We start from the raw sequence: 24,856 nt of genomic DNA, 5'->3' as shown, positions 1-24,856 counted from the left end.
ACTAAGCAGGTTCATCAGGGTGGCCACTTTTAAGATGAAGAGAGCACCTTTGAGCACGAAAGACAAATTTCCTCATTCATCCTTAGAGCCAGAGGAAGCTAATTTATGGGTGGTTTTTTTTCTATTTTTCTGGCTATCAATAATTTTTAAAGAAGAACTTGTGTTCATTTTATTAAAGAGAGGCAAAGAGACCAGTTTTGGTTCAATGAAACCCACATGCAATACCCAATATATTATCATCGTTTGTTTATCCACTGCCTGTCCAGGAAACCGTAGGGTCCCTTAGGTGAGGAACCATATCTCATTTACGGGTCTCCAGGGCCTTGTATGCTCAACAAAGGTTTCCAAATTAATGAATTAAAATGACTTCTTATATAGATACCAAGTCCTCCTTGGATTTTTTTTTTTTAAAGAATTCCCAGAAATGAGAAAAGCCTTGGCACCCTGTTTCCCTAGTGTACCTGATGAAGATCAGAAATAGTTAAGCAGGGTTGCAGCATATTGACTCCCAGGTGTGCTCACTCATAGCTCCAGAGGTCCTGCAATCCACATCCTCATTCCCATGGCTGAAGGCCCTAATTCCCATACACTTTCCAGACTCAGAATTGTCTATTCGCAGCAGAGAGAGAATATCCTTGCACTGGCAGTTCCGAGAGGGTGAGGACCTATTACGTGAGGGAGGGTACCCCCTAGTTACCTGGCAGGCGTCATAGCTCTCATTATTGTATCCGGCACACAGCATATTTTTGGTGAGTTTTGGAAACGCCTTTGAACACTCCTCCCAGTCCATGATGACCATCGGCGCTTTCATCAGATCCGTTTTCACAGAGTTTTTGTCAGCTGGCCCGGAGAGAAAGCACATTAGAGAAGCCACCAGGCCTCATGTCCCCACGCTCATGATGCAGCTGACCGTGCCCTCGGCCCTGTGTCCACCAGCCCCCACCCCCTGCCTTCACAGGCTCTGTAGCCCCTCACTTCCTTCAGGTTGCCCCATGCCTGCAACTTACCCACTCGCCCCAAAACTCTCGCAACTACTGGAATTCTTCTCATTCAACACCAAATTTCTACTCCCAAGAAGACTTCCAACTTGACTCCAGTCATCCCCACAGACTCAGCTTCTTGGAACTGGCTACTGACTGTTTCTCAGCATAATCCTTCCTCATCAATACATTTGCCTATTGTGACATTTTATTACATGAGGATGGCATTTCCTTCACACAGGGCCTTGGAAGGTGGGTTTGCACTCCCAGTGAAACAACTTTAGTTCCTCAGCAAGGGCAGGTTGGCAGAGTGTCTTGAGATGGGATTAGAGGGGATTTGCAGAGGCTCTTTCTGGGCCACCAGATGCTGGAAATTCAGCCAGATTCCTCTCCATCTCATTAACTCTGACCACAAAGAGATTTCACATTTCTTCCCCTGATTGAAGACTTTTAAACTTGTACGTGCCCACGTGCCTCCTCTCCCTCTTCTACCTTTCCAGGAGTGCCTGGAGCCCAGAACTAAGGTCCCACCACTTTCCCTCTGGTTGCTCAACTCCTGAAACACCCACGGCCGTCCAGGCCCAGGCTCGCTGCGAATCATCCCTGTGGATCCAGAGCCTCGTTCAGGCTGACGCAATGCTTTGCTGTTCTCATCCCCTCCCCTCCCCTATCTATTTGCTTTTGGTTTTGTTGGGTTTTCTTTGGGGACAGTCCAGCAGGCCCTTCATCATATCTTTCTGTCCCAGTAGACTTTCTTCTGTTTTGGCCAAGTAACAGCATAACAACAAGTAACAACAGATTCATTTCTAAGGAGAGCCAGGCAATGCTCCAGGACTATCAAAGCCTAGCCCAGGGTGGGCATCTCCAATGCTTGGAGGAGCCAGGTAGGAAACACACCCGTGGGAATCAGGGAAGATGTTTATGAATACAGAGTAGAGGGGCCTCTGGCTAACTGCAGAGTTTAAATTCGATTAAACACACAAACCACACTGCTCTGTGCTGGCTGGATCAGACTGGCTCAGACCTGGTGTCTCAGTTTGGGGTTTCAGCACTCAAAAGGAGCTAAGGCTTGGGCTCTGTGAGCCTCCACTATGCAGGAATCTGCTCCAAAGTAAGTCTTGTCCTCACTCCTTCCTCAGCTCTTCCCCTTCCCCCTTCCTCCCCTCTCCTTCAGATTGCAGTGGCTCTTTCCCCAGGGGAAGCTGAGCAGTCACATACCAGCATTGGTCTGGCCCCAACCTGCCACCCAGCATTCGCGCCATGTGGCGGGGCCGTGCTGCGTAGGGAGGCAGATGGGCACCTTCAGGTCATCGAGTGTGATGGGCGAGGCCAGCAGCAGCAAGGCAATGTCATTGTCCATGTTGGCTCTCTTAAAGTCCTTGTGAAGAATGATGCTGGCGACCTCCTTTATTTCCATGGATGAGCTAGTTAAGTCGTTGGTCCCCAGCACGACATTCAGTTCTTCTGGACTGGTGGCAGAGAACCAGAGAGGGGCGAGTGAAAGGGGAAGGGAAGCCTCAAAAGTGGGAGAATTGGCTGTGCTCAGAAACCTAAATCTCATATAGCTCTAGGACATTTAGACCCTAACTGGGGCTGTAGCTCAGAAGGTGTGAGGATTGGAAAAAGGCAGGAAAAACAAAAACAAATAACAGAAGAGCCGGTGAGCAGACCACAGCCACACCATGGCACCATCGGGGGCCCCAGAGATGTGAATGGCGTGCTTCTGTCTAACACAGCAAAGGCAGAGCTGGGTTTAGGGCACTCTACAGAGCCCACAAAAAGCCCCTTGGCACGGATCAAACTGGTTTTCAGATAGGTAAGGCATTCATTATTATATATCTTTTGTCTCAACCGGTCTACCAACACTTTAGAAACTCAGGACCAGAAGTTAGTCTAGACCACCGCTGACCAAGCAGACAGGAGCTTCAGTAATAAGTCCACATTCAGAACCCCACAAGATATTTGTTATCCCATGACAGCAGGTGCCACAAGGGTCTTTGGTTATGACATGATAAAACTGTCCCTGGGTTTTTGATTAACCTTCTAAAATCAGCCCTTCTGTAGGTCTTCAAACTTCCTTGAGCTGGTGTAGCAGAAAGCACAAGTGCTAGAGCCAGAGTTTGAATTCTGTCTCTATATACTAGGTGGGTACCGTGGGTGAGCGGCCTCAATTTATTGGACCTCAGTTTCCTTATCTATAAATGAGGGCTATTCATTCTACCTGCTCCAGGGGTCACTGTGTGATTAAATGAGGTAACAGAGGAATCTTTCCTTCCTTCCTTCCTTCCTTCCTTCCTTCCTTTCTTCTTCTTCTTCTTTTTTTTTTTTTTTAGATGGAGTCTTGCTCTGTCACCCAGGCTGGAGTGCCAGTGGCATGATCTTGGCTCACTGCAACCTCCGCCTCCTGGGTTCAAGCAATTCTCCTGTCTCAGCCTCCTGAACAGCTGGAACTACAGGCGCACGCCACCATGCCCAACTAATTTAGTAGAGATGGGGTTTCACCATATTGTCCAGGCTGGTCTCGAACTCCTGACCACTGAACTCCTGACCACGGAAGTCCTGATCCACCCACCTCGGCCTCCCAAGTGCTGGGATTATAGGCGTGAGCCACCGCGCCTGGCCAATAGAGGAAAGTTTCGTAGCAGGGTCTCCAGCACATAGTTAGTCATCAGTAATACCAGGCATTCATCCACATGCTGTCACAAGGAGCAGGAGAGTAGGGGGTCAGGTGGCCCAGGAAGTCAGGCTTCCAGAATTAGAAGGATTTCCCCCTAGATGGACTTGAATGCCCCAGAAGAGGCATTTGGACCAAGCCGCTTGGCTCCATCAAGCCACAGGTGTTCCTGGAGAGGGCAGATGTGACCTCAGGGAGGTCATTGGCCCTGGGTGATGTGAGGAGGACGCAGCCTCAGGCTGGCTACCTCCATGTCCCCAGGACTAGGGGATGGGTGGGTGGGTGGGAGCCGTTCATGCTGACTGGACACTGAACAGCCACAGGTTCCTCTCAGCCTCCAGGTGTGCGTGAGGGGGAGGGTGGCCCAGGGGTGGGCGCCCTGAGAGGCAGCAGCGGGAGGCTCGTAGTACTTACAACAGCTCTTCGGAATATAAGCAGTGAGCCGCAGTGAGAATCCACCACTTGTTGAGGATGGAGCCGCCACAGAAAGGTTCACCTCTGGCCTGAATACTCACCTGCCACGGAAACTCACCCACCTCCGCCTCCATCCCCCCTGTGATTCTGGAATACCGAGTTCTTCCCTCGAAAATGGATCTGTCGCCACATTCTGGTGGAATGAAAGAGAGTGGAAAGCAAACAGGGAAACATTTAGTCAGCGTCCAGTGTGAGCCGGGGACCGGGCTGGGAGGAGGAGGCTTCCAAGTGGATATCCTCGCCCCCATTCTAGAGAGGAGCTCACTGAGGCTGGCGAGCGGGGCAGCTCTTGTGGCATCAGCCAGCAGATGCTTTAGTTTTTCTACACAGAGCTCAGCAGGCGAGTCAGAAGCATTGGCTCTGACTCTATCCAGCATTTGTGACCTCAGGAGAGTCACTTCACTGAGCTTTCTGCTCTCATCCAGGAGAAATTGGAAGACAAATAGCGTCCAAAGCCAACGTCCTGTGGTGGGCAGGACAGTAGCCCCCCAAAGAGGTCCAAGTTCTAATAGGCCATCTCCCCAGAACCTGCGAATATTTTAGCTTGCAAGGAAAGAGGGGCTTTGGAGATGAAATTTGGGTTGCTAACCACTGCTCTCAGAGTGGGGACACGATGCTGGCTTTTCCGAGGGGCCAGTGGAATCACTGAGGCCCTTGAGAGGGGTGGAGGGAAGCAGAAGGTCAGGCCGAGGGAGAAGTGACTGCAGAGGAAAGGCAGAGAGATGCAATATAGCTGGCTTTGAAGATGAAGGCAGGGGCCCAGAGAAGCTTCTAGAAGCTGGAAGTGGAAAGGCGAAGAATTCTCCCTTAGAGCGTCCGGTAGGAATGCAGACCTGCCGCACCCTGAATTCAGCCCCGGAAGGCCTCTGCTGGAGCTCTGTCCCACAGTACTGTAGGATAGGATATTTGTGTTGTTTAAGCCGCCAAGTGTGTAGTCATTCATTTCAGCAGCCCTAAGAAACCACAAGGGGCGGGGCACAGAAAGTGCCAGAACCTACCGGAAAGCCCTGGCTGAAAGCCCTGGCTGTTCTAGGCTAGTCCAGGCTGAGCAGCTCCTTTACTTGGGGGACTGAGAGCAAAGCTGTAACTGCCTGTGCTGAGGCAGGAAATTCCCCTTCCGGACAGAGGCCGGGTCCAGCTCCTCGCCCCCAGGAAGAGGAGATGCTCCATTAATATTTGCTGACTTGAATGTCTGCCTTGTGTTCTGGGACAAGGTATGAGTTTGACTCTAAAAAGCCTGAGACCCTATTCTTATCTCTTTCTTGCTGCTCATTTTCCAACCATCAGCTCAATAGAAGCTGTGAGGGTTTTGTCGTTTGGGTGACCCCGTGGTGATCATTTTTGGTTTAAAAAAAATACACGAGTGAGAACTTAGCAATGTGCATCCAGAGCCTTCTGCTGTCGGTAATGCATAAAGGCTCTCTTCGGGACTTTTGTTTTGTTTTGTTTTTGAGAGATGAAGTCTTGCTCTACCGCCCAGACTGGAGTGCAGTAGCATGATCTTGGCTCACTGCAACCTCTGCCTCCCAGGTTCCAGCGATCCTCCTGCCTCAGCATCCCAAGTAGCTGGGACTACAGTTTTTGTATTTTTTAGTAGAGACAGGGTTTCACTAAACCTGTATGTTGGTCAGGCTGGTCTTGAGCTCCTGACCTCTGGTGATCCGCCTGCCTCTGCCTCCCAAAGTGCTGGGATTACAGGCATAAGCCACCATGCCCAGCCTATTCGTGACTTTTGGATCCACATTTCTTCTCTGATTTTATTTACATATGATGCTTACTGTGTGTCAGGCACTGTCGCAAGCACTTTACAAGCACCGATTCACTTGGTTGTCATAACTGCCCTACTGAGGTAGGCTCTCTTGTTTTCATCCTCACTTTGTAGTTGAGACAAATGAGGCACAGAGAGGTTAAGTAGTTTGCCCAAGGTCACACAGCTAGTCAGTGACTGAACCATGATATGAGCTCCAGGCAGGCTGGCAGCAGAGCTGGTGTTCTCATCACTGCCCCATGTGGCTCTCTGCCTGAAATATTCTTCCCCAGGCAGCTACTTGGCTCACCTCCTCACTACGCCCAAGAATCCCTTCTTCAGAGTGTCCTTCCCTGACCTGTGTCTGAAACAGCCCCTCCCATCCTGGTGACTCCTTATTTCCTACCCAGTGTTACATTTCTTCATTGCATCCTTGTTACATTAACTCCTACATTATAAGTCCCTTTTGCCTGACTCTGGTACCAGAATGTAAGCTCCAGACGGAGAAGGCAACATGCTTGTCTGGTTGATAGCGGGTCCCAGGGTCCGAAAACCACACGTGGCATGGAAGAGGCACTCAACAACCATAAGTCATCCTCTGACTCAATGACTCTGGGAGTCTGGAAGGCAGCACATATGTGCATCTGATGATGTTCACTGCAGCGATCTCTATCATCGTGACAAATTGAAAACCAGCTAAATGCTAGGGTTGAATAAAGCAAGGCACATCCATATCATCAACTGCTTCTCAGCCACAAAATTAGGCTCATGGGGGATTTTTAACAACACAGGGAAATGTTTGTGATAAAAAATTGAGCGAAAAAGTCAGGATGGAAATCATATTTAAAACTTGTGATTTTATTATGTTAAGAACGTGGGTTTATAAGTATGGAAGGAAGTACATCAAAATGCCGAGTGTCTATGAGGTGGATTGGATGGTGGGCAGCTATGATGGGTGCCCTCTGTCTCTCCATCTGAGATGCAGAACGTGGCACGTGCCAGACAGCCCAAGCTTGAATCCAGGCTCTGTTGCTTACTCACTAAATGATTTAGGGAAACCTACTTATCTTTGAGTACCCCCCCCGACTTTCTTCATTCCTAAAATAAGCATAAGATAATGCCAACTTTATAAGACTGACGTGTGGATGAAATGAGGGGATGGATGTTGAAATGGCCGACAAAGTGCTTGGACCAAAGTCAACTCTCCAGAATGAACTGGCAGAATTTCTCATATTCATTTTGCATCAAAGTCCCCATGGGACCCATCCCCCACATTCTTGGTCCTGAGATCAACCCACAACATCCATATGGAATCATGTGGACTTTTAGGTTCATGCAAGAGCTCAGAGCCTGGAAGCAGTGATGGAAGCAGAAATGGCTGCTTCTGAGTGATCTGAGCAATCATGCATTTTGGGCCCCCTTGCAATGGGACACCAGAGGAGCATGTTCTGCTGATGCTCTCCCCTCACTCCCCCCACCCCCTGTTCACACAGAGTGCAGTGGACCCCAGGCTGGACTGAAGGAGGCCAGGTGAACCTGCTGTGTTCTGGGCAAGAGGCAGTGTGCACAGGGCAGGCAACCTGGCGCTGCGGGCCAGTGCAGGCCAAGCAGACAGCTCTGTCATTTCCCCATGGGTCAACTTTGGGCAAATCCTCATCTTCAGTGAGGCTGAGTTCCTTGTCCACACGTGGTCTGAGAGCAGATGCCCCACCATGGTGGTGTGTGCGTTAAACATGGGGAAGTGCTCAACCCCTAACAGTTGCTAAGTACCCCAGTGTCCCTGAAGTCTCGCCCATCCCCTTGGAGAAAGAAATGAGCCATCAGGGAGCTGCAGGGGGCCAGGCACAAGGACACAAGCATCCTTGAACTTGGTCTGACTGATCTAGGCTTCCCTGGGCATCTATGGCTCCTGGAAGCCTGGTGCTGTTGGGAGCCACAGAGGCCCAGGGTAATGGTCCCCCTCCAAGTGGCAGAACTCAGTCTCAGCTAGTTCTAGGCACAAGCTTGAGGGCAGCCTACTATTCCTTTGAGGATGAAGTGTCAGTTTCAAAACCAAAACTCAAGGTCAGACAGGTCAAACACTGGGCCAGGGAAGAGAGGAGAAAAGGGAGAAGTGATTTGGAGGAGGGGCATGTGGGGACCCCTGGAGCTCTGGCCTTGTGCTCTGCGATCCACCCTCCTGGCAGCCAGTCAGCTGGACCATGAGCCCCCATCCATGCCCCCTCTGCTCCTGGACTCACCACTGACTGGGCGGGGGGGATGAGGGCGCTGAGGGTGGTGGGCGCCCCTAGCCCCACCTAGGAGAGCCACTTCAGCCTCTGGGAGAGGAGTCCACGGACTGAGTTGAGCTTCTGTAACCAGGGACAGGAGCAGCAACACTGAGAACAGGAGCATGGCCCTAGGCTGTGCTGTGGGCCCGGGGGTGACGGAGGCCAGGGCTCAGGGAGTGAGGCTGACAGCCTCTGGCTCAGATCCAGGGCCCCCGGGTGATGTCACAATGGGCTGTGGAGCCGAGAACTCAGACTGCAGTCATGAAGACTTCTTTTCTGACTGTTTTGTTTCTAGGATGGCTGCACAGAGGAATCTCATCTCAGAGCCTTTCTTATCCCAGGTTTCCTTCTCCCTGACCTGGGCACCACCCAACTTCCCGAGTGTATTAGTCCATTTTCATGTTGCTGATAAAGACATATCCGAGCCTGGATAATTTATAAAGAAAAAGAGGTTTAATGGACTCACAGTTCCAGGTGGCTGGGGAGGCCTCACAATCATGGCGGAAGGCAAAAGGTGTGTCTTACATGTCGGCAGACAAGAGAGAATGAGACCACGTGAAATGGGAAACCCCTTATAAAACCATCAGACCTTGTAAGACTTATTCACTACCAAGAGAGCAGTATGGGGGAAACTGCCCCCGTAATTCAGGCATCTCCTGCCAGGTCCTTCCCACAACACGTGGGAATTATGGGAGCTACAATCAAGATGAGATTAGGGTGGGGACACAGTCAAGCCATATCATTGAGCCTCTGGTGGGCACAATGATGCTTTCAGCCATTGTCACCCCCAAACATTTTTTGAGGCTCAGTTCAGGCCATGGCTTCTCTGTGAACGTGGGGGTAATGTCTGGGGGAAGGGCTTCCAGCCTGGGCCCTCAGTCCGGGGAGGCCTGGAGGCCTCTGCCAGCACCCGCACCCTGTGGGGTACAGCTGCCCGCTTAGTTCTCTGCCCAGGATTCTGACCCGGGGCCTCAGGTGTGGCTGCCCAGGTCAGGTTGAGAGGTTCTGGCCTCCCCTCATGCCCAGTGTGACGGGTCCCAATCCCCTTTCTACCACCTTCTAGATGGATCCCACATGGCCCCCAAGTGTCCTGATGGGCCCCTGTGTGTTCCAGATGAAACAACCAGCCTCAGATGGAGGTTCCTGGTGTGTGGCCTCACTGGATGTCAGTGACTCAGTCATGCTTTAGACTTTGTGTGTTTTTAAAACTTCCACACCCCTCAGTGCACTGACCCAAGTGGACTTACCCAAGCAGCCTGGGCACTGCCTTCCTGGCCACAGGCTGAGCCTAGTGGTTGGAAGTGACTTATGGACTCAATCGCCAAAGTGCCCACGTGTCTACCTGCCCAGTCTTACCTCCTCGGTTTTCTCATCTGCAGCAGAGAAACACAACGCTCACTGGCATGCAGGTTACTGTGAGGCTTAAAGTGAGATCACATGACCGGCAAGGTGGCCTCTCACGGGTGTGGCTCGAGCTACTTCCTGGGGAGGAGATTCCAGGACTTCTCTGCTCTTTCTCCCAAGGCAGCTCCCTGGAGAAGGTTGCTCCTCACTGCTCAGGCATCCCCTCTGAGGCTGAGCCACAGCCTGTTGAGTGGCCCTAGGTGGTGCCCTCCCCACCTGCTCTGAACCATGCTTCACCCACCTGTTCAACAGGGGATGCCTGGCCCTGATGGAGGCCAGCACTTTTCTGACTGGCCTGTGGGACAGGAACCCACAGCACACCCAGGCACCTGGCCCTGATCTCACCACTTAGTCTCACTCTTTGGCCCTCAGGGTGGCCTCATAGGGAGCCCCCTGGCTTTCCTCTTCCCCTCCTTTGGGCTCAGGTCCCCACTGGACCTACTACTCACGCATCTGCTATATGACAATGCTTTCTCCTTTGCTCCGTTTCTATTGGCTCTGGGGGTAGGTGTGGAGGGGAGGAGGAGCCTGGGCTCCAGGTCTGATGAGGGAATGGAAGATGACAGCTAATCTCATGGATGGGGAGACAAGGGGCACAGGCATATCCACTGCAAACTGCTGCTCATTTTCAACAGAAGTGACTGAACAAAATCGTCGGAAAGATTGATTTCCTGCTGAAGACCACCTCGTAGAGTCTACGTCCCTCCTAAGAACGTGACTTAGATCTATTCTTGTGAAATACTCGTTCACTGTCCAGCATTGCTTTGCAAATCTTCACAGTGATGCTGGGTTGCACCATGTCCCATCTTCTGGATGGAGACAGCCCAGCCTCACATACTGAGCTCTGCGCAACTCCAGAGGGCGCCATCCCCCATAGGCTACAATGGGAAATTCTCTCCCTCGGACTGTGCTAACGAGGGGGTCCAGGGTGAGAAGAGCAATGCTAGTGCTGTAGAAGGAATCTGATGAAATTCAAAGAGGAAAGGAGGCACATGATGATATAGGTTGGATATGGGTTGTGTGGGGACTGTTGCCTGGCTGATGCCCCAGAGGTCCCAGGGTGGCATTGACTTGGGGACTTTACCGAAGTCTGGGCCAGTGATTCTCTGACTGTCTTAGCCTATTTGTGCTGCTATGACGGAATATTACAGATTGGGTAAATTTTTTTCTTTCAGATGGCGTCCTACTCTGCCACCCAGGCTGGAGTGTGGTGGTGCAATCCTGGCTTACTGCAACCTCTGCTTCCCAGGTTCAAGTAATTCTCGTGCCTCAGCCTCCCCAGTAGTTGGGATTACAAGTGTGCACCACTATGCCTGGCCAATGTTTGTATTTTTAGTAGAGAAGGGGTTTCACCATGTTGGCCAGGCTGGTCTTGAACTCCTGACCTCAGGTGATCTGCCTGCCTCAGCCTGCCTGCCACCTCCCAAAGTGCTAGGATTATAGGCATGAGCCACTGCACCTGGCCAGATTGGGTAATTTATAAAGAACAGAAATGTATTCTTTCACAGTTCTGGAGGCTGGGAAGTCCAAGATCAAGGTGCTGGCAGGTTTGGTCTCTGGTTCCAAAATGGTGCCACATTTCTACGTCCTGTGGGGAAGAGGAATGTTGTGTCTTCAAGTTCTTCAGAGGAACAGAAGAGAGTGAACCCACTCCTGCAAGCCCTTTGTAAAGTGGTGTTAATCTGTGCATGAGGACAGAGCTTTCCTTACCCAGATGCTTCCCAAAAGTCTCACCCCTCAGCACTGTTGCGTTGGAGATTAAGTTTCCAACGCATAACTTTTGGAGGAGACACATTGGAACTGTGGTGCTGACTTGGATGTGCAGCCCAGGGAGCTTGTTCAGTGCAGATGAGGGTTGCCAGATTTAGCAAACAAAAATCCAGGATGCCTTGTCAAATTTGAATTTTAGATAAACAAATATTTTTAGTATAAATATACTCCATACCGCGTTTAGGACATTTTCATCCTAAAATAATTTGCTGTTTATTTGAAATTCAAACATAGCTCATGTCCTATATTTTATCTGTCAACTCTAGTACCTGTTTACAGGCTGAGTCCTTCAGCTCCTGATCCAGTGGGTGGGGCAGGCCGGGGGTGGGGAAGAGGTCTGAGCACTTGTAACAGCACGGCTTCTTCCAGATGAATCCAATGCAGGTCATCTCTGGACATCTTTGAGAAGCGTCAGTTAGGCCCCCTGGAGAGAGCTTTGCTGGGATCGCTGGGGTCTGACTCACACCTGGGAAATCTGGAGGTGACAGAATGGTTCTGGGAGGGATGCTGCTGGGTAGGGGCTGTCCTGAACCCACAGTTTTTCCTTGGAACCAGTGTGGGCTGCACAGAGAGAGATACGCCCAGGGGTGGTCTTAGGATTCATCCCATGAGGCTCCCTGGAGGCGGCAAAAAAATCTGTAAGAAAGAGTCTGGGGTGTATCACCAGGTGCTCAGGGGATGACAAAGAGCAGAAAGCAACACGGCATAGAGAGAGCCCCACCCTGGCCTGGGGACTTCAGGAGAAAGCCACCCAGCAGGGAACCATGGAAGAGCCCATGAAGACACCACATAAGAGCCAGCCTTCAGTATCTGCCAGGCCCAAGGAACAGTGAGCTGCTATGTGGGCTCACCTGGACCTGTGCCTTCTCCTAAACTTTCACCTGTGGGGGGCAGGTGAACAGAGGGGGAGGTGAGAAAGGAACCATGTTCCTAACTGGACCCAGGTAGGGAGGAAGCACTGAGTCAGATTCTGTGTCAAGAATGTGACAAGGGTTTGGATATTCTAATGCATAAATCGTCCTGAATTCAGACCCAAGTGACCGTAGGACTATTACCTGAGAATAATCAGAAAAGCTCCGAGTCCAAGTTTTATCTGGACAGAATACATCACGCCCTCTGAATGGCTTATTTATTTATTTATTTATTTTGAGACAGAGTCTCGCTTTGTCCCCCAGGCTGGTGTACAGTGACATGATCTCAGCTCACTGCAACCTTCGTCTCCTGGGTTCAAGTGATTCTCCTTCCTCAGCCTCCCAAGTTGCTGGCACTACAGGTGCCCACCACCACGTCTGGCTAATTTTTGTATTTTTAGTAGAGACGGGGTTTTACCATGTTGGCCAGGCTCGTCTCAAACTCTTGACCTCAGGTGATCCACCCGCCTCATCCTCCCAAAGTGCTGGGATTACAGGCGTGAGCTACCGCGCCCGGCCTCTGAATGGCTTTTAACAGGAGACAACCAGCTGTGTTTTGATCACAAGCCATGTCATGGTGCCCATTCCACTCCTCAGTGCCTTTGCTGCAGGGTTTTCTGTTCAGACTGGTGGGAAAGGTCTGGCTGAAGCCTCACGATTCCTCCATGTACAGCAGTTTGCTGAACAGCATGTGTGGAAACCTACAAAATCACACAAGCACAGGCAAGTCCCCTGGCACAGGCAGGCAGAGGTCTGGAACAACGGCCACACTCTACCTCCTCCCCCTCCCCAGCTCTCATGTTGGTCTTGGCCGATGGATCACAACTGAGCCAAAAGTTGGCCTTGGAATCTCTTCCAGTGTAGTAGTTTGGGCATCTATCACCCGGTGAGCAGATGAAACCCACTGTCATTGTTAGACTAGGACCTGACAGACATAAGGACCTCACAGGGATGAGGGATCGCCAGCAGAGACGAAGGTCAGAGGCTTTGGGAGGATGCTTCTTGTGTCCTCTCTGATGATCACGCAGGCACTCGCTGCTCTGAGAAGCTGTTCTATTTAGGTTGCGTGCATTGTTTAGGAGGTGGTCTGCCTGCTGCTTGAGAGAGTGGGTTCTGGAATCAGACGTACCTTGCTTCAAATTCTGCTTCTGCCATCTCCACAAGGGGCTTTGCACAGGTTATTTAGCCTCGCAGAGCTTCACTTTCCTTACCACTACATGGGGGATAAGAATAGGCTGACCTCCGCGGTCACAGTGACGACGGCACAGTAAGGCGTCCATAACTAGTTTGCTGTGATGGTGGCGTTGATGTTCTGCAGCCCAGGCTACAACTTTAACCACCAAGTTGGCATTTTCAGCCAGTGATAGATCACGGCCATAGACTTGGCCTAGGCACATGGGATCCCAGAGGCCATTCCCATCTAATCCTGTCTGATTCCAAGTGAGTCACTGGGGTGCTAGAGGGGTTGGGTGTTGATTGGTTCTGATGCTTTCCTGCGTGCTGATGGGTTTGCATTTCAGAACAATCCTGAGAACCGGATGAAGTCAGCCCCTGCCTCATTTCGTGGAGGATACAGCCAGCATCACAGGGCACTGAGCATCACACCTGGATTCCAATCCAGGTTGCCAGTCTCAGAGGCCCTGCTGCTGTCACGGTGTGCTTTTATATACAATCCTATTGAATGATCACACGATTTTCCTTACTCCTCTCAAAAAACCCACAAGAGGGAAGGAGACTCAGACTTTAAATGACTTGGTCAAGAGAATGCAACTCATCAGGGTGAAGCCAGGTCCGGAACACCTCAGGGTCAGCCCCTAGCTTGAGTGGGAGGTGAAGCCTTCTCTTCTCAGGGCATCCAGCCAGGCATGCATGCATTCATTAGTTCCGACTATTTATAAGTGCCTAATATGTTCCAAGCAACATTCTAAAAATGAGAAAAGGGAGTACATAAAAAGGAAAAAGCTCTCACCTCATGCAGGTTATAGTCTAGTGAGAGAGACAGAAAGCAAATAAATACTGAAAGCATAGATGATGTCAGAGGGTGACAAGCGCTAGGGGAAAAATGAAGCAGAGAAGGGCATGGGGAGAGCAGGCTGGGAGGGGTGGGTGCTGTTTTCTGCAGGGTGATTGGGCAGGTTTCACTGACAGGGTGACTGGGAAGATACCTGAAGGAAGGCGGGAGTGACCCTTGGAAATAACTGGGGGGCTCTTGGATAACTTGAGAGCCTTGTAGGTAGCTGCTGTTTCAGCCAGCAGGCACTTCATTCATTTCTTCTTTGAGTGACAAGGACTGTGGTTGTGAATGAGAGGAGATGGGGAGGTGGCTGTAGGTAAGTCACTGACAGGGAGGGAATTGGGGAGCTGTTTATTTTGAAGGATTTAAGGTGGCATGACTAAAGCACCTTCAAAGGCTGATGAGAAGGATGTGGAAGAGTAGAAGTGGAGGATGAGGGAGAGGGCACATAACTGATGGTATCAGATCCTTGAGGCTGTAGGAGGAGCAGAGGGGAGGGATTATCTGTAATCAGAGCACCTCTCCTTGGAGCATTCTTGGCCCATTTTCCGTTTTCCACAGCAACTCCCTCTCCTGGGTTTCCTCCAGCTCTTCTGGCAATTGCCAGCCTCCTTTTCCAGCTCTGCCTCCTCTGTGTAGATGCTGAGGGTTCTTCAGGGTCCAGCCTGGGCCTTCTGCACTCCTCTCTGCAGATGCTCTCCCCGGGGGACCTCACCCACCCCTGGACTTCAGTAGGCTGATGACTCCCCAGCTTATCCTTCCACCCCAGACTTTCAGATTGGGCTTGTAGCTGCCTGCTTATCCCGCAGAGCCCATCAACCACGGTGCCTCTCTGCTCCGCCTCGTTGCCTGTGTTTCTCTCCAGGTCCGCTGTGTCTTTCCTACTTTAGGCCCCTGTCATGTCCCGTCTGTATGACTGGAACCACTTCCTACGTGATACTCTCTTCTAGTTTCATCCTCTCCAAAGTATTTTCCACGTTACACCAAGAGTCATCTTTTTTTTTTTTCTTGACAGGATTTTGTTCTGTTGGCCAGGCTGGAGCAATGGAGCAATGACAGCTCACTACTGCTTCGACCTCCTGGGCTCAAGCATCCTCTTGCCTTGGCCTCCAGAGCAGCTGAAACCACAGGCACCCACCACCATGCCTGGCTTTTTTTTTTTTTTTTTTTTTTTTTTTTTTTTTTTTAGTAGAGATGGATCATCTTTTAATGCAAATGTTACCACATGACCCTCTTTAATTCTATCCCTTCCTCCCCAGCTGACCTCATGGGTAAGATCCAAATGTCCTAACAAGGCATTTCAGGTTTTTTGTAACTTGGTTCCAGAGAACATAAAAAATCACCCAAAGACCTAGAGCTCTTTAACACCAAGGCAGACACTAGAGTAAAAGCGCAGCATCAAAGGCAGGAGGGGAGCAGGCCGACAGCTGCTCACCCAGCCTGGCCCTTCCAGGGTGCCCCGTTAGCCCCTGCTGCAGAGGGGACGCGAGACAGGGAAGGACAGGACATGCGGACTCTGCTCACCCAGGCTAACCTGCATCCCCTGCCCCTCCCTGAGCCCAGGGCTCACTGTGAAGTCACCAGCCCTACTCTGCCCTGCATTGTGACGCCCCTGCCAGAAACCACTGTGGCTGGCATGTTATCAGCTCTGGCTGGAGGCAAAGGTTGGGCAATTTTGGACTGAAATGACAAGAAGATGTTCCAGCTTCTAATTCCCCTGCTTTTGGCACTCAAGGGACATGCCCAGGACGATCCAGGTCTGTGCCAGGCCCTCCAGGCGCAGAGGTTGGGGGAAGGGATGCCATCTCTTACCTGGCTCCTGGAGAGTTAACTTAGAGGCCCAAAGGATGCTGAGTTAGGGCCAGTGACTCAGGAAATGAAGAGATTATAATTGATCAATCCAAGTCCATGCATTGGTTCTGCAAAGATGCCGTCTAAAATGATTCCCCAGGGTCTGGACCCAGAGTTCTGGAAGTTCAGGGGAATTGGAGGAACGATTTAGCAACTGACTTTGCTTCTCATCTCCACCTTCCTCTTTGTTAAATCATTAACAATCCTTCCGGGTCCAACACCCTTGGGGTGGGGGTAGCACAGTAGTGGTGGAATAAGGCCTTATTTAATTTAGAATGCCAGTATTAGATTATATAATCTCATAACATGGAGAGCATGATAGGGCTATTATGTGGAGTAGATGAGTTAATGCAAAGTTTGTTCTGCAGAGCCTCAGTCCTGGGAAAAGCTCCAGAGGAAAAAGTCCTATGCTAGACATGATTTGGAAATGTTCCATTTGATAATTTTTCTGCAGAATCACTGTGGATAACCACATATAAAAGGCTCTGATATATTTTACAGTAAAGAAAATGGCTTAAGTTTAATTTTGTTGAATCTGGCATTTTTGAGATGGATCTATCCATAAGATCACTCTTGCCCCGACTCCCAGCCTGATTCAGAACATTTTATATTTATTCTTTTGAGAATTACCTGTTCCTAGAGTTTTCCCATTTTTCTTATCTGGGTGAGTTTTTAAAGCTGATTTGCGGACTGTTTCAAATTTTAATGACATTAGACCTTTGTCTCTTATAAGTGCTGCAAAATCTTCCTACTTCTTCAGTTCTCTTGCAATTTTATTTTGGACCAAACAAATTTAAAATATGTGTAAAAAACTTGTCAGTATTTTTACTTATGATTCTTGGCTTTTATTTCATGTTATTGGAAGGGCTTTTTCATCCCAAGAATATGAACCCAGCATATTGGACAGCACAGAGTGAGCTCTGAAGTAAGATTGTGTTCTAATTATATTTCCTCCACGCACCTGCTATGTGACCTTAGGATGAGTTACTTAATGTTTCTGCATTTCAATTTCCTCATCTGCAAAATGGCCATATTAAGGTTGTTGTGGAAATGAGATTTGCACAAAGCTCTGAGAACTGTGCCTGAAACTTTGTACATACTCAAAATAAGTTAGCTTTTATTATTCTAGAGCTTTCGTGACTTTACTTCTTAAATTAATTTTTCCCCATTCTGGATTAGTAAAGATATTTTCTATGTTATTCTCTAGAAGTTTCATACTTTCATCTTTTATGTTTAGACTTAGAATCCATTTGGTATCAATTTTCACACACAATAAAAGGATCGGGATGAATTTTTTTCCACCTGGATATCCTACCGACCCAGTTCATCTGGGAACATTTGTTCCCCAGCCGCCACCTGTGTCAAAAATCAGGTCTCACTGTATCTATCAGGCTGTTGGTAGACGCTGCTTATTTCATTGGCATATTTATTGATCTCTGTGTCGCACCACACAGTCTGAATTCACACAGTTTTATAAAAGTCATGAACGGGCCAGGCGTGGTGGCTTACACCTGTAATCCTAGCATTTTGGAAGGCCGAAGTGGGTGGATCATGAGGTCAGGAGTTGGAGACCAGCCTGGCCAACATGGTGAAACCCCGTCTCTAATAAAAATGCCAAAAAAAAAAAAATTAGCCAGGTGTGGTGGTGGCATCTGTAATCCCAGCTACTCAGGAGGCTAAGACAGGAGAATCACTTGAAGCTGGGAGGCAGAGGTTGCAGTGAGCCACAGTCATGACACTGCACTCCATCTGGGCGACAGAGTAAGACTCTATCTCAAAAAATAGTAAAATAAAATAGAAAAAACACCGCACCAATGCTTGCCACTTCACCTCTGCCCCCCTCTGCCCGTCATATACAAGGTGCTCAAGCTGTCACGTGCCATGTAGGTGAAGCTTCTGGGCCATGTGTTGTTATTGCCTAGTATATTGCAGTGGCTCTTGAGGAGATGAAATATTATTCCACGTGTACACTTGTAGCCCAGTTTACTTGTGATGTGCCCATACTCCTAGGGTGCAGACCATTAAGCTCCTAACCAAAGCCACAGGAACTTATGACGCCCCTCACCATTGACTAGTCCTAGAGTCACAAACTGCCAAGTTGCCCCCAGGGCATTCCTATTGCCTGGCTCACCTCTCTGGATTTCCTTCTTTTGCTATAAACTGGCCCAGTAACTCTTCATTAACTTAACTCTCTAGTGCTTTTGACCAAGGGATGGTACATATTTTACACTCTGTGATTATTCTCAGCAACAAGGTTGTCCAAAATTCATATTCCATCTATTTTGGTTTTAATTTTTCTTTTCTTCTTTTTTTTTTTTTCTTTTTTGAGATGGAGCCTCGTTCTGTCTCCCAGGCTGGAGTGCCGTGGCGTGATCTCAGCTCACTGCAACCTCCGCCTCCCGGTTTAAGGGATTCTCCTGCCTCAACCTCCTGAGTATCTGGGATTACAGGCGCCCACCACCATGCCCGGCTAATTTTCCTATTTTTAGTAGAGTTGGGGTTTCAGCATGTTGGCCAGGCTGGTCTCGAATTCCTGACCTCAAGTGATCTGTTCTGCCTCTCAAAGTCCTGGGATTACAGCATTGAGCTACTGTGTCCGGTCTAATTTTTCAATTCTGTTATTACCCCTTATTTTTTATCTGTTCCTGCCAGCTCCTTTTTATTTTATTCTTTCCTCTTATGAGCTTCTGTTTTATAGTGTTTCATCTTTTCTTCAACGTCCTTGCATAAAACAGTTCTAAGCTATTTTTCCCCTGATACTAGTCAAACAAATGTATTATTCATGTTTATGTTGTATATTTTGTTTCTTTTTTTGTAACAGTTTTGCAAGATTTTCCTATTTTTCAGCTTGTTTGTTTTTAACTCGGGGCCAGTTCTAGGAGATCTGCCTTTTGGTCCACATGATCTAGATAGAAACCCACTGCTGTCTTTCTTTTTTGACATGAGCCTGGTCGTGATCTTCTCTCTGTACCTGGAGGGCTGTACGCTGGCAATCCATCATCTCTGTTCAGCCTGCCTGGGGACAGTGGCAAAGGAGTTAGGGTCCTGATCAGTCACAATCAAGGAATACAGTATTGGAATACTTTCCTTCAGAAGGCGGCCAGGAAAGGAGCGAAGTTCTATCAGCTTGGATGGAATCTTTTCATGTGTAGGGGTATCCTTAGATTTCAAGAGGTTCTTCCCTCTTTGTGGTGATTTTCTTGAAACTCAAAGCCTTTTTAATTTCCTGAGCCAGATATGTATTTTCCTGTGCAAAGACGGCTCTAGTCCTGGCTGGGAAACTTAGTTGCCTCCTCATCTTGCCCATGACCTTGAAGAAGCTGTGTCAAGGGCGGGAGGAGAGGTATCATACAGGCAGACTGTTCTGTCCAGCATGTCCCAACAGAGGTCAAGTGGCTTCCAAGGGGAGCTCCCTGTCCTTCCCATCATCTGCTTGGGCCACAGGCTTTTGTCCTCTAAGCTGTAGGCCGTGGTGGGACTCTGTGGACTTTTTTTCATGTCATTCCCAGTCCTCTGCATTTCAAGAAACTCTAGAATAGCAATGCTACATGTCTGTGCCTTTTCTGGATCTCCTTTCATCCTGGTAAAATTATAATGAAAACATACAAAGTTTGCAGAAAGAGTTTGGTTCTTCTAATTTCAACACAGATAAGTTTTTCTTCTTTTTTAAAAATGTATTTTGGCCGAGCGCGGTGGCTCACACTTGTAATCCCAGCACTTTGGGAGGCAGAGGCAGGTGGACCACTTGAGGTCAGGAGTTTGAGACCAGCCTGACCAACATGGTGAAACCCTGTCTCTACTAAAAATGTAAAAAAAGTTAGCCGGGTGCAGAGGTGGGCACCTGTAATTCCAGTTACTTGGGGGGGTTGAGGCAGGAGAATTGCTTGAACCTGGGAGGCAGAGGTTGCAGTGAGCTGGGATTGTGCCATTGCACTCCAGCCTGGGGGACAAGAGCCAAACTCGGTCTCAAAAAAAAAAAATAAAATAAAATATATTTTGGTTAATTTCAGTATGCACCTAGGATGGGTGTATATGTATATGTATATTGTGTGTGCATAATGTATTTATAAGCCATCTTTCCTTAAATGTCACTGTAAAGTTATTTTATAATTCAAACAAAAGATTATATATTGAAATTCAAACTAGAGACCCAATTTTATTTTAAAACGACTGAGGCATATTGAAAATATCTAAATATATCAAACAAAAGATTATATATTGAAACTCAAACTAGAGACCCAATTTTATTTTAAAACGACTGAGGCATATTGAAAATATCTAAATATATCAAACAAAAGATTATATATTGAAACTCAAACTAGAGACCCAATTTTATTTTAAAACGACTGAGGCATATTGAAAATATCTAAATATATTAATAAAGGGTCCAAATCATCAAAAAGAATGGTGGTGGAACTATGGCCAATATCTTTTCATAAGGGCCATAGTGTAGAGAATGCATGTCAGGGCCTGGAAACTATTTTCCTGGTTCATCCATGGAAAATGTCCAGACAGTGGAAATCCTTGATGGAAAAATTTCCAAGGTTTTTCTATGTGTAAGGCAAAAAAGTGATGATTTCCCATGGGAGCTATTGAAAACAAAGCATATAAAATGTAAGTTAGAACGGGGAGCTTGCTTCCTTCAGCTGTGTCCAGAGAAGCAACACTGAAACCACTGAAACATGAATCTAGCGTTATAGTGGCCAGAAGGAGCAACGGCATGTGAGTAGGCAGAACTGTGCACTGCTATGAAGAAATACCTGAGGCTGGGCTGAGACTGGGTGATTTATAGGAAAGGAGGTTTCATAATTCTGCACACTGTACAGCAAGCAAAGTGGTATCTGCTTCTGGGGAGGCCTCAAGAAGCTTCCAATGATGGCAGAAGGCAAAAGGGGAACAGGCATGTCACATGACCAGAGCAGGAGCAAGAAAGAGAGAAGGGGAAGGTACTACACACTTTTAAACAACCGGATCTCACAAGAACTCACTCACTATCGCGAGAACACCACGAAGGGGATGATGCGAAACCACTCATGAGAAATCCACCCCCATGATCAAATGCCCTCCCTTCAGGCCCACCTCCAACTCTGGGATTACAGTTCAACATGAGATTTGAGTGGGGGCACGGATCCAAACTATATCAAGTGTAGTGGTCTGACTCTAGAATCAGACTGCCTGGCTTCCATTCCCGGTTTGAGCACTAACTGACAGTATGCCCCCGAGGAACTTGCCTGCCTCTCTGGGCCTCCATTACTTCTGTGAAATAGATTTAATAATAAAATCCATCTTATAAGTGAAGATTAAAGGAGTTAATATGTATAAGATCAAGAACATAGCACAGTGCCTGGGCTACAATGGGTGTTAGCAGTTACTATTACAATGTCTTGCCCTGCAGGGTCCTTGAGGAAGGGGCTGGGCCTGATTGACAGACGGTCTATGTGGAAGGAATAGCATTGAACTAGGATTGAGAAGACCTGGGTTTGAAGCTCAAATTTGCCACTAAGATAATATACAACCTTATGCCTGGTAGATTTTCAATAAATATTTCTGAGATGAATAGATGAGTGAGTGAATAATGAATAATTGATAGCTCTTAATCACTACCCAGATTCAACCAATTCCTGAGAGAGAATCAAAGAGGTTTCCAAGATATTGTGCCAGCAGAACTAAGACTTTCTGATTCAATCCCCTAAACGAGTTGTTCTGAGTACAGTTTGAAGATCTAAAAAGCTTAAAACTGGGATAAACAGAAACTGAAAATTATGGGTGGTAAACCTCTGTGAGTAACGACTCCAAAAGGTTGCATAAGCTGAAAGCACTTAAAACATTCAGGAAACGTATAGCTTTTTTGTTCACTCGTTTATTCAATAAATATTTACTGAAACTTAACATATTCAAAGACTGTGTTAAATGTTAGCAATACAGAGAGGGCACAAAATGATTTACAGCCTCAAGGCATTTATAGTCTAGTCATGGAGACAGACATGTCAACAGATAATTCATACAACATGGAAAGTGCCCTGTTGACATGTTTTCAAGATGCTTTGGGGTTTCAGAGAGGGGCTGAATGCTGAGTTGACCACCAATGGCCAATGATTTAATCAATCATGACTATGTAAAAAAGCGTCCACAAAACCTCCAAAGGCAAGAATTTGTAGCACTTCCAGGTTTCTGAACACAGGGAAGGTGGCATGCCCAGAGAGGGCATGGAAGCAGCACGTCCCCTCCCCCATACCTTGCCCTGAGCATCTCTTCATCTGGCTGTTCATTTGCACCATTTAAAATATCCTTTGTAATAAATGAGCACTAGTAAGTAAACGGTTTTTCCTGTGTTCTGTGAGCTGCTCTAATGAATCAGCAAACCTGAGGATGAGGTTGTGGAAATCCCCAGTTTGTAGTCAAGTCAGAAGTTGTGACCTGGAAACCTACTATTTGTGATTGTCGTCTGAAGTTAGTTGGGGGGCATCTGTGGGACTGAGCCCTTTTACCCTGTGGGGTCTGCACTAACTCTGGTTTCTATCAGATTGAGTTGACTTGTACGAGGCCCAGCTGGGGCCCCATGGAAAACTGCTTAGTGTGTGAAAAACACCCATCCACCTGGCATCAAAATGAACTATTGAGAGTGGGGGGTGTATAGAGTAGGAGGAAACTGTTTGTTTTTTTCCTATCCACTGAGCAATGTGACTTTGTCTTGTTTGTGGACATGGGGAGGGACCATGGAAGGGTTTAAGGAGAAAATTAGCAAGATCGCCCCCACATGCTAGCCAGGGAACTGAGGTGGCCGTGTGGGAGGTGGGAGGAGGGGGTCGAGGGATCAGGGCTAACATGAGGGTGAGGAGACTGCCCCACAGTCCCAAGGAGAGATGCCAAGGGGGCTGACGGAGGCAGGGGCACAGGAAGAGGAAAGACAGGGTCCTCCTCTGTGTGTTGGAATATGGGGGATTTTTGGAGCTGCAGGGGCTTGAGGAAGAAGTTGCAGCTTCAATGGGGAAGAGAACAGCTCCAGGCAACATGGACCAATGCAATCTCTATTTCACATGGGGATCAACCTGGGGAAACAGGAGGACTGAGAACAGCCAACTCAGAGTAAAATGCAATATCCTCACAGGGTGGCAAGAGTAAAAAAAGATAGTGCCAGCTTCTGCAAAGTGACATCTTCTGACATAAATATTACTAATTTATTGCCATAAATTTGGTGTCCTGGGCAATCTGTGTTTATTGAATTTTAAGCATTGTCAGCATTAAACATAAAGTGAACGTTTACTCTCTGTTTAAATGCTACTAGCTGTGGGGTTTTCCTTAGTGCTGTGACCAAGATTGTTAAACAATTCTACCACTGCAACCATGCATTCTTAAACCTGGTGGCTGAGAGCTCTGAGAATTGAATAAACTCTTTGATGAAGAATTTGGGCACTGAATTCAGATTTGGTTTAAACCTTCAATATGAAAAAAAAGCATTTGTCTATTTTTGTATTGGTGGAGAATGACTACCACTCAGTTTCAGTGTAACAATCAAAATTGAAACCAACCAGGCATCTGTAACAAAAACTATTGCTACACATTCACGCTAAGCTGGGTTTAGAGCTCACCGTGGGCTTGCATTCTCCGTGGATATGTGTTCACTTGGGAATTCGAGAAACTCTACAGAGATGGGGAGAGGAAAATGCAGAGAGAATGGGGGAAAATGAGGAGATCAAGAGCGGAGCTGTGAGAAATGGGAAATACCCTTTCTACTCTGATTTAAATTTCAAGTCTGGAACTGCAAAACGTGAAATGAAAATCTGGGGCAAGAGATGGGATGAGAAATGTCCACCCTGAATTAACAAGAGATGAGCCCTAAATAAATTCTCCTAATGATGTTACAGCATTCTAATGCTGTAGAGTGACATCTTCTAACATAAATCTCTACTAATTTATTGTCATAAACTTGGTGTCCTTGGCAACCTATGTTTATTGAATTTACATTCTAAAGCTGTAACATCACTAATGCTTCTTCTCTCAAAGAGAAGATTATTAGAGCAAATGATGGCAATCATGACAGATGGACATGGACAGATTCCTTCAAAAGAAGCTTCTTCAACAATCTCTTAGAAAAGAGAATGACTTTCTAAGCATTTGAACCATAAGAAGAAAGGAAAAAGGAAAAGGTTTAATCAAGCAACAAATTTTAACTTCCAAACATCAAAACAGAAGAAATTGATACATTGGGTGAGCTATTATTCACTGAAAAACAAGTTTTATTTTCAGAAAAAAAGATGTTCAAATATCCTTAATATTTAGATAACTTTTTTACAAAAACAGTTGGTAAATATTATACTTAAAATGAACTTTAAACAAGTTCATAGGTGATGTCCTAGGAGCACAGAGGTAGAGAAATGACCTTTCAGAGCAGATTCTTGGGGGGAAAAAGGCCATGTGGGACCCCAGATAAGTATCCTGAAGGAGCCAGGGCAAGATCACATCCCTCAACTTTAAATACAGTCAGGGGATGCATAACAACATTTGAGGCAATGACAAACTGCATATATGACAGTGGTCCCACAAGATTACAATGGAGTTGAAAAATTCCTGTCCCCTAGTGACATGGTAGCTGTCACCGGAGCACAACTCATGACTCATGTGTTAGTGGTGCTGCTGGTTTTAGCAAACCTCCCACACTGCCAGTTGTATAAAAGTCCAGCACATACAATTAGGCACAACGAATGATACTTGATAATGATAAGACGTGATTATGTTACTGATTTGTGTATTTATTACACTA

At 47.6% G+C, this 24,856-nt stretch overlaps 1 protein-coding gene across 3 annotated transcripts in view; it reads right to left on the bottom strand.

Annotated features, from left to right (window-relative positions):
* LOC105491157 (serine protease 55) overlaps positions 1–24,856 on the bottom strand; it is a 75,830-nt gene that overhangs the window by 29,286 nt on the left and 21,688 nt on the right. Inside the window, exons 1-4 of one of the 3 annotated variants that reach the window (XM_011757313.3) lie at positions 8,116–9,474; positions 4,069–4,261; positions 2,199–2,449; positions 698–840 (exon numbers count right to left, since the gene is read on the bottom strand). In XM_011757313.3, the coding sequence (XP_011755615.2) occupies positions 698–840; positions 2,199–2,449; positions 4,069–4,261; positions 8,116–8,269 (741 nt within the window). In that variant the 5' untranslated portion in view covers positions 8,270–9,474. Of the gene's footprint in view, positions 1–697; positions 841–2,198; positions 2,450–4,068; positions 4,262–8,115; positions 9,475–24,856 lie in introns of those variants that run through there. The other 2 variants (XM_011757311.3, XM_071067484.1) reach the window with 2 other exon arrangements.

This window comes from Macaca nemestrina, chromosome 8 (genome assembly GCF_043159975.1).
Source record: "Macaca nemestrina isolate mMacNem1 chromosome 8, mMacNem.hap1, whole genome shotgun sequence".
NCBI lineage: Eukaryota > Metazoa > Chordata > Mammalia > Primates > Cercopithecidae > Macaca > Macaca nemestrina.
Note: the sequence above shows the minus strand (reverse complement) of the source record. Positions and strands in the feature narration are given on the sequence as shown.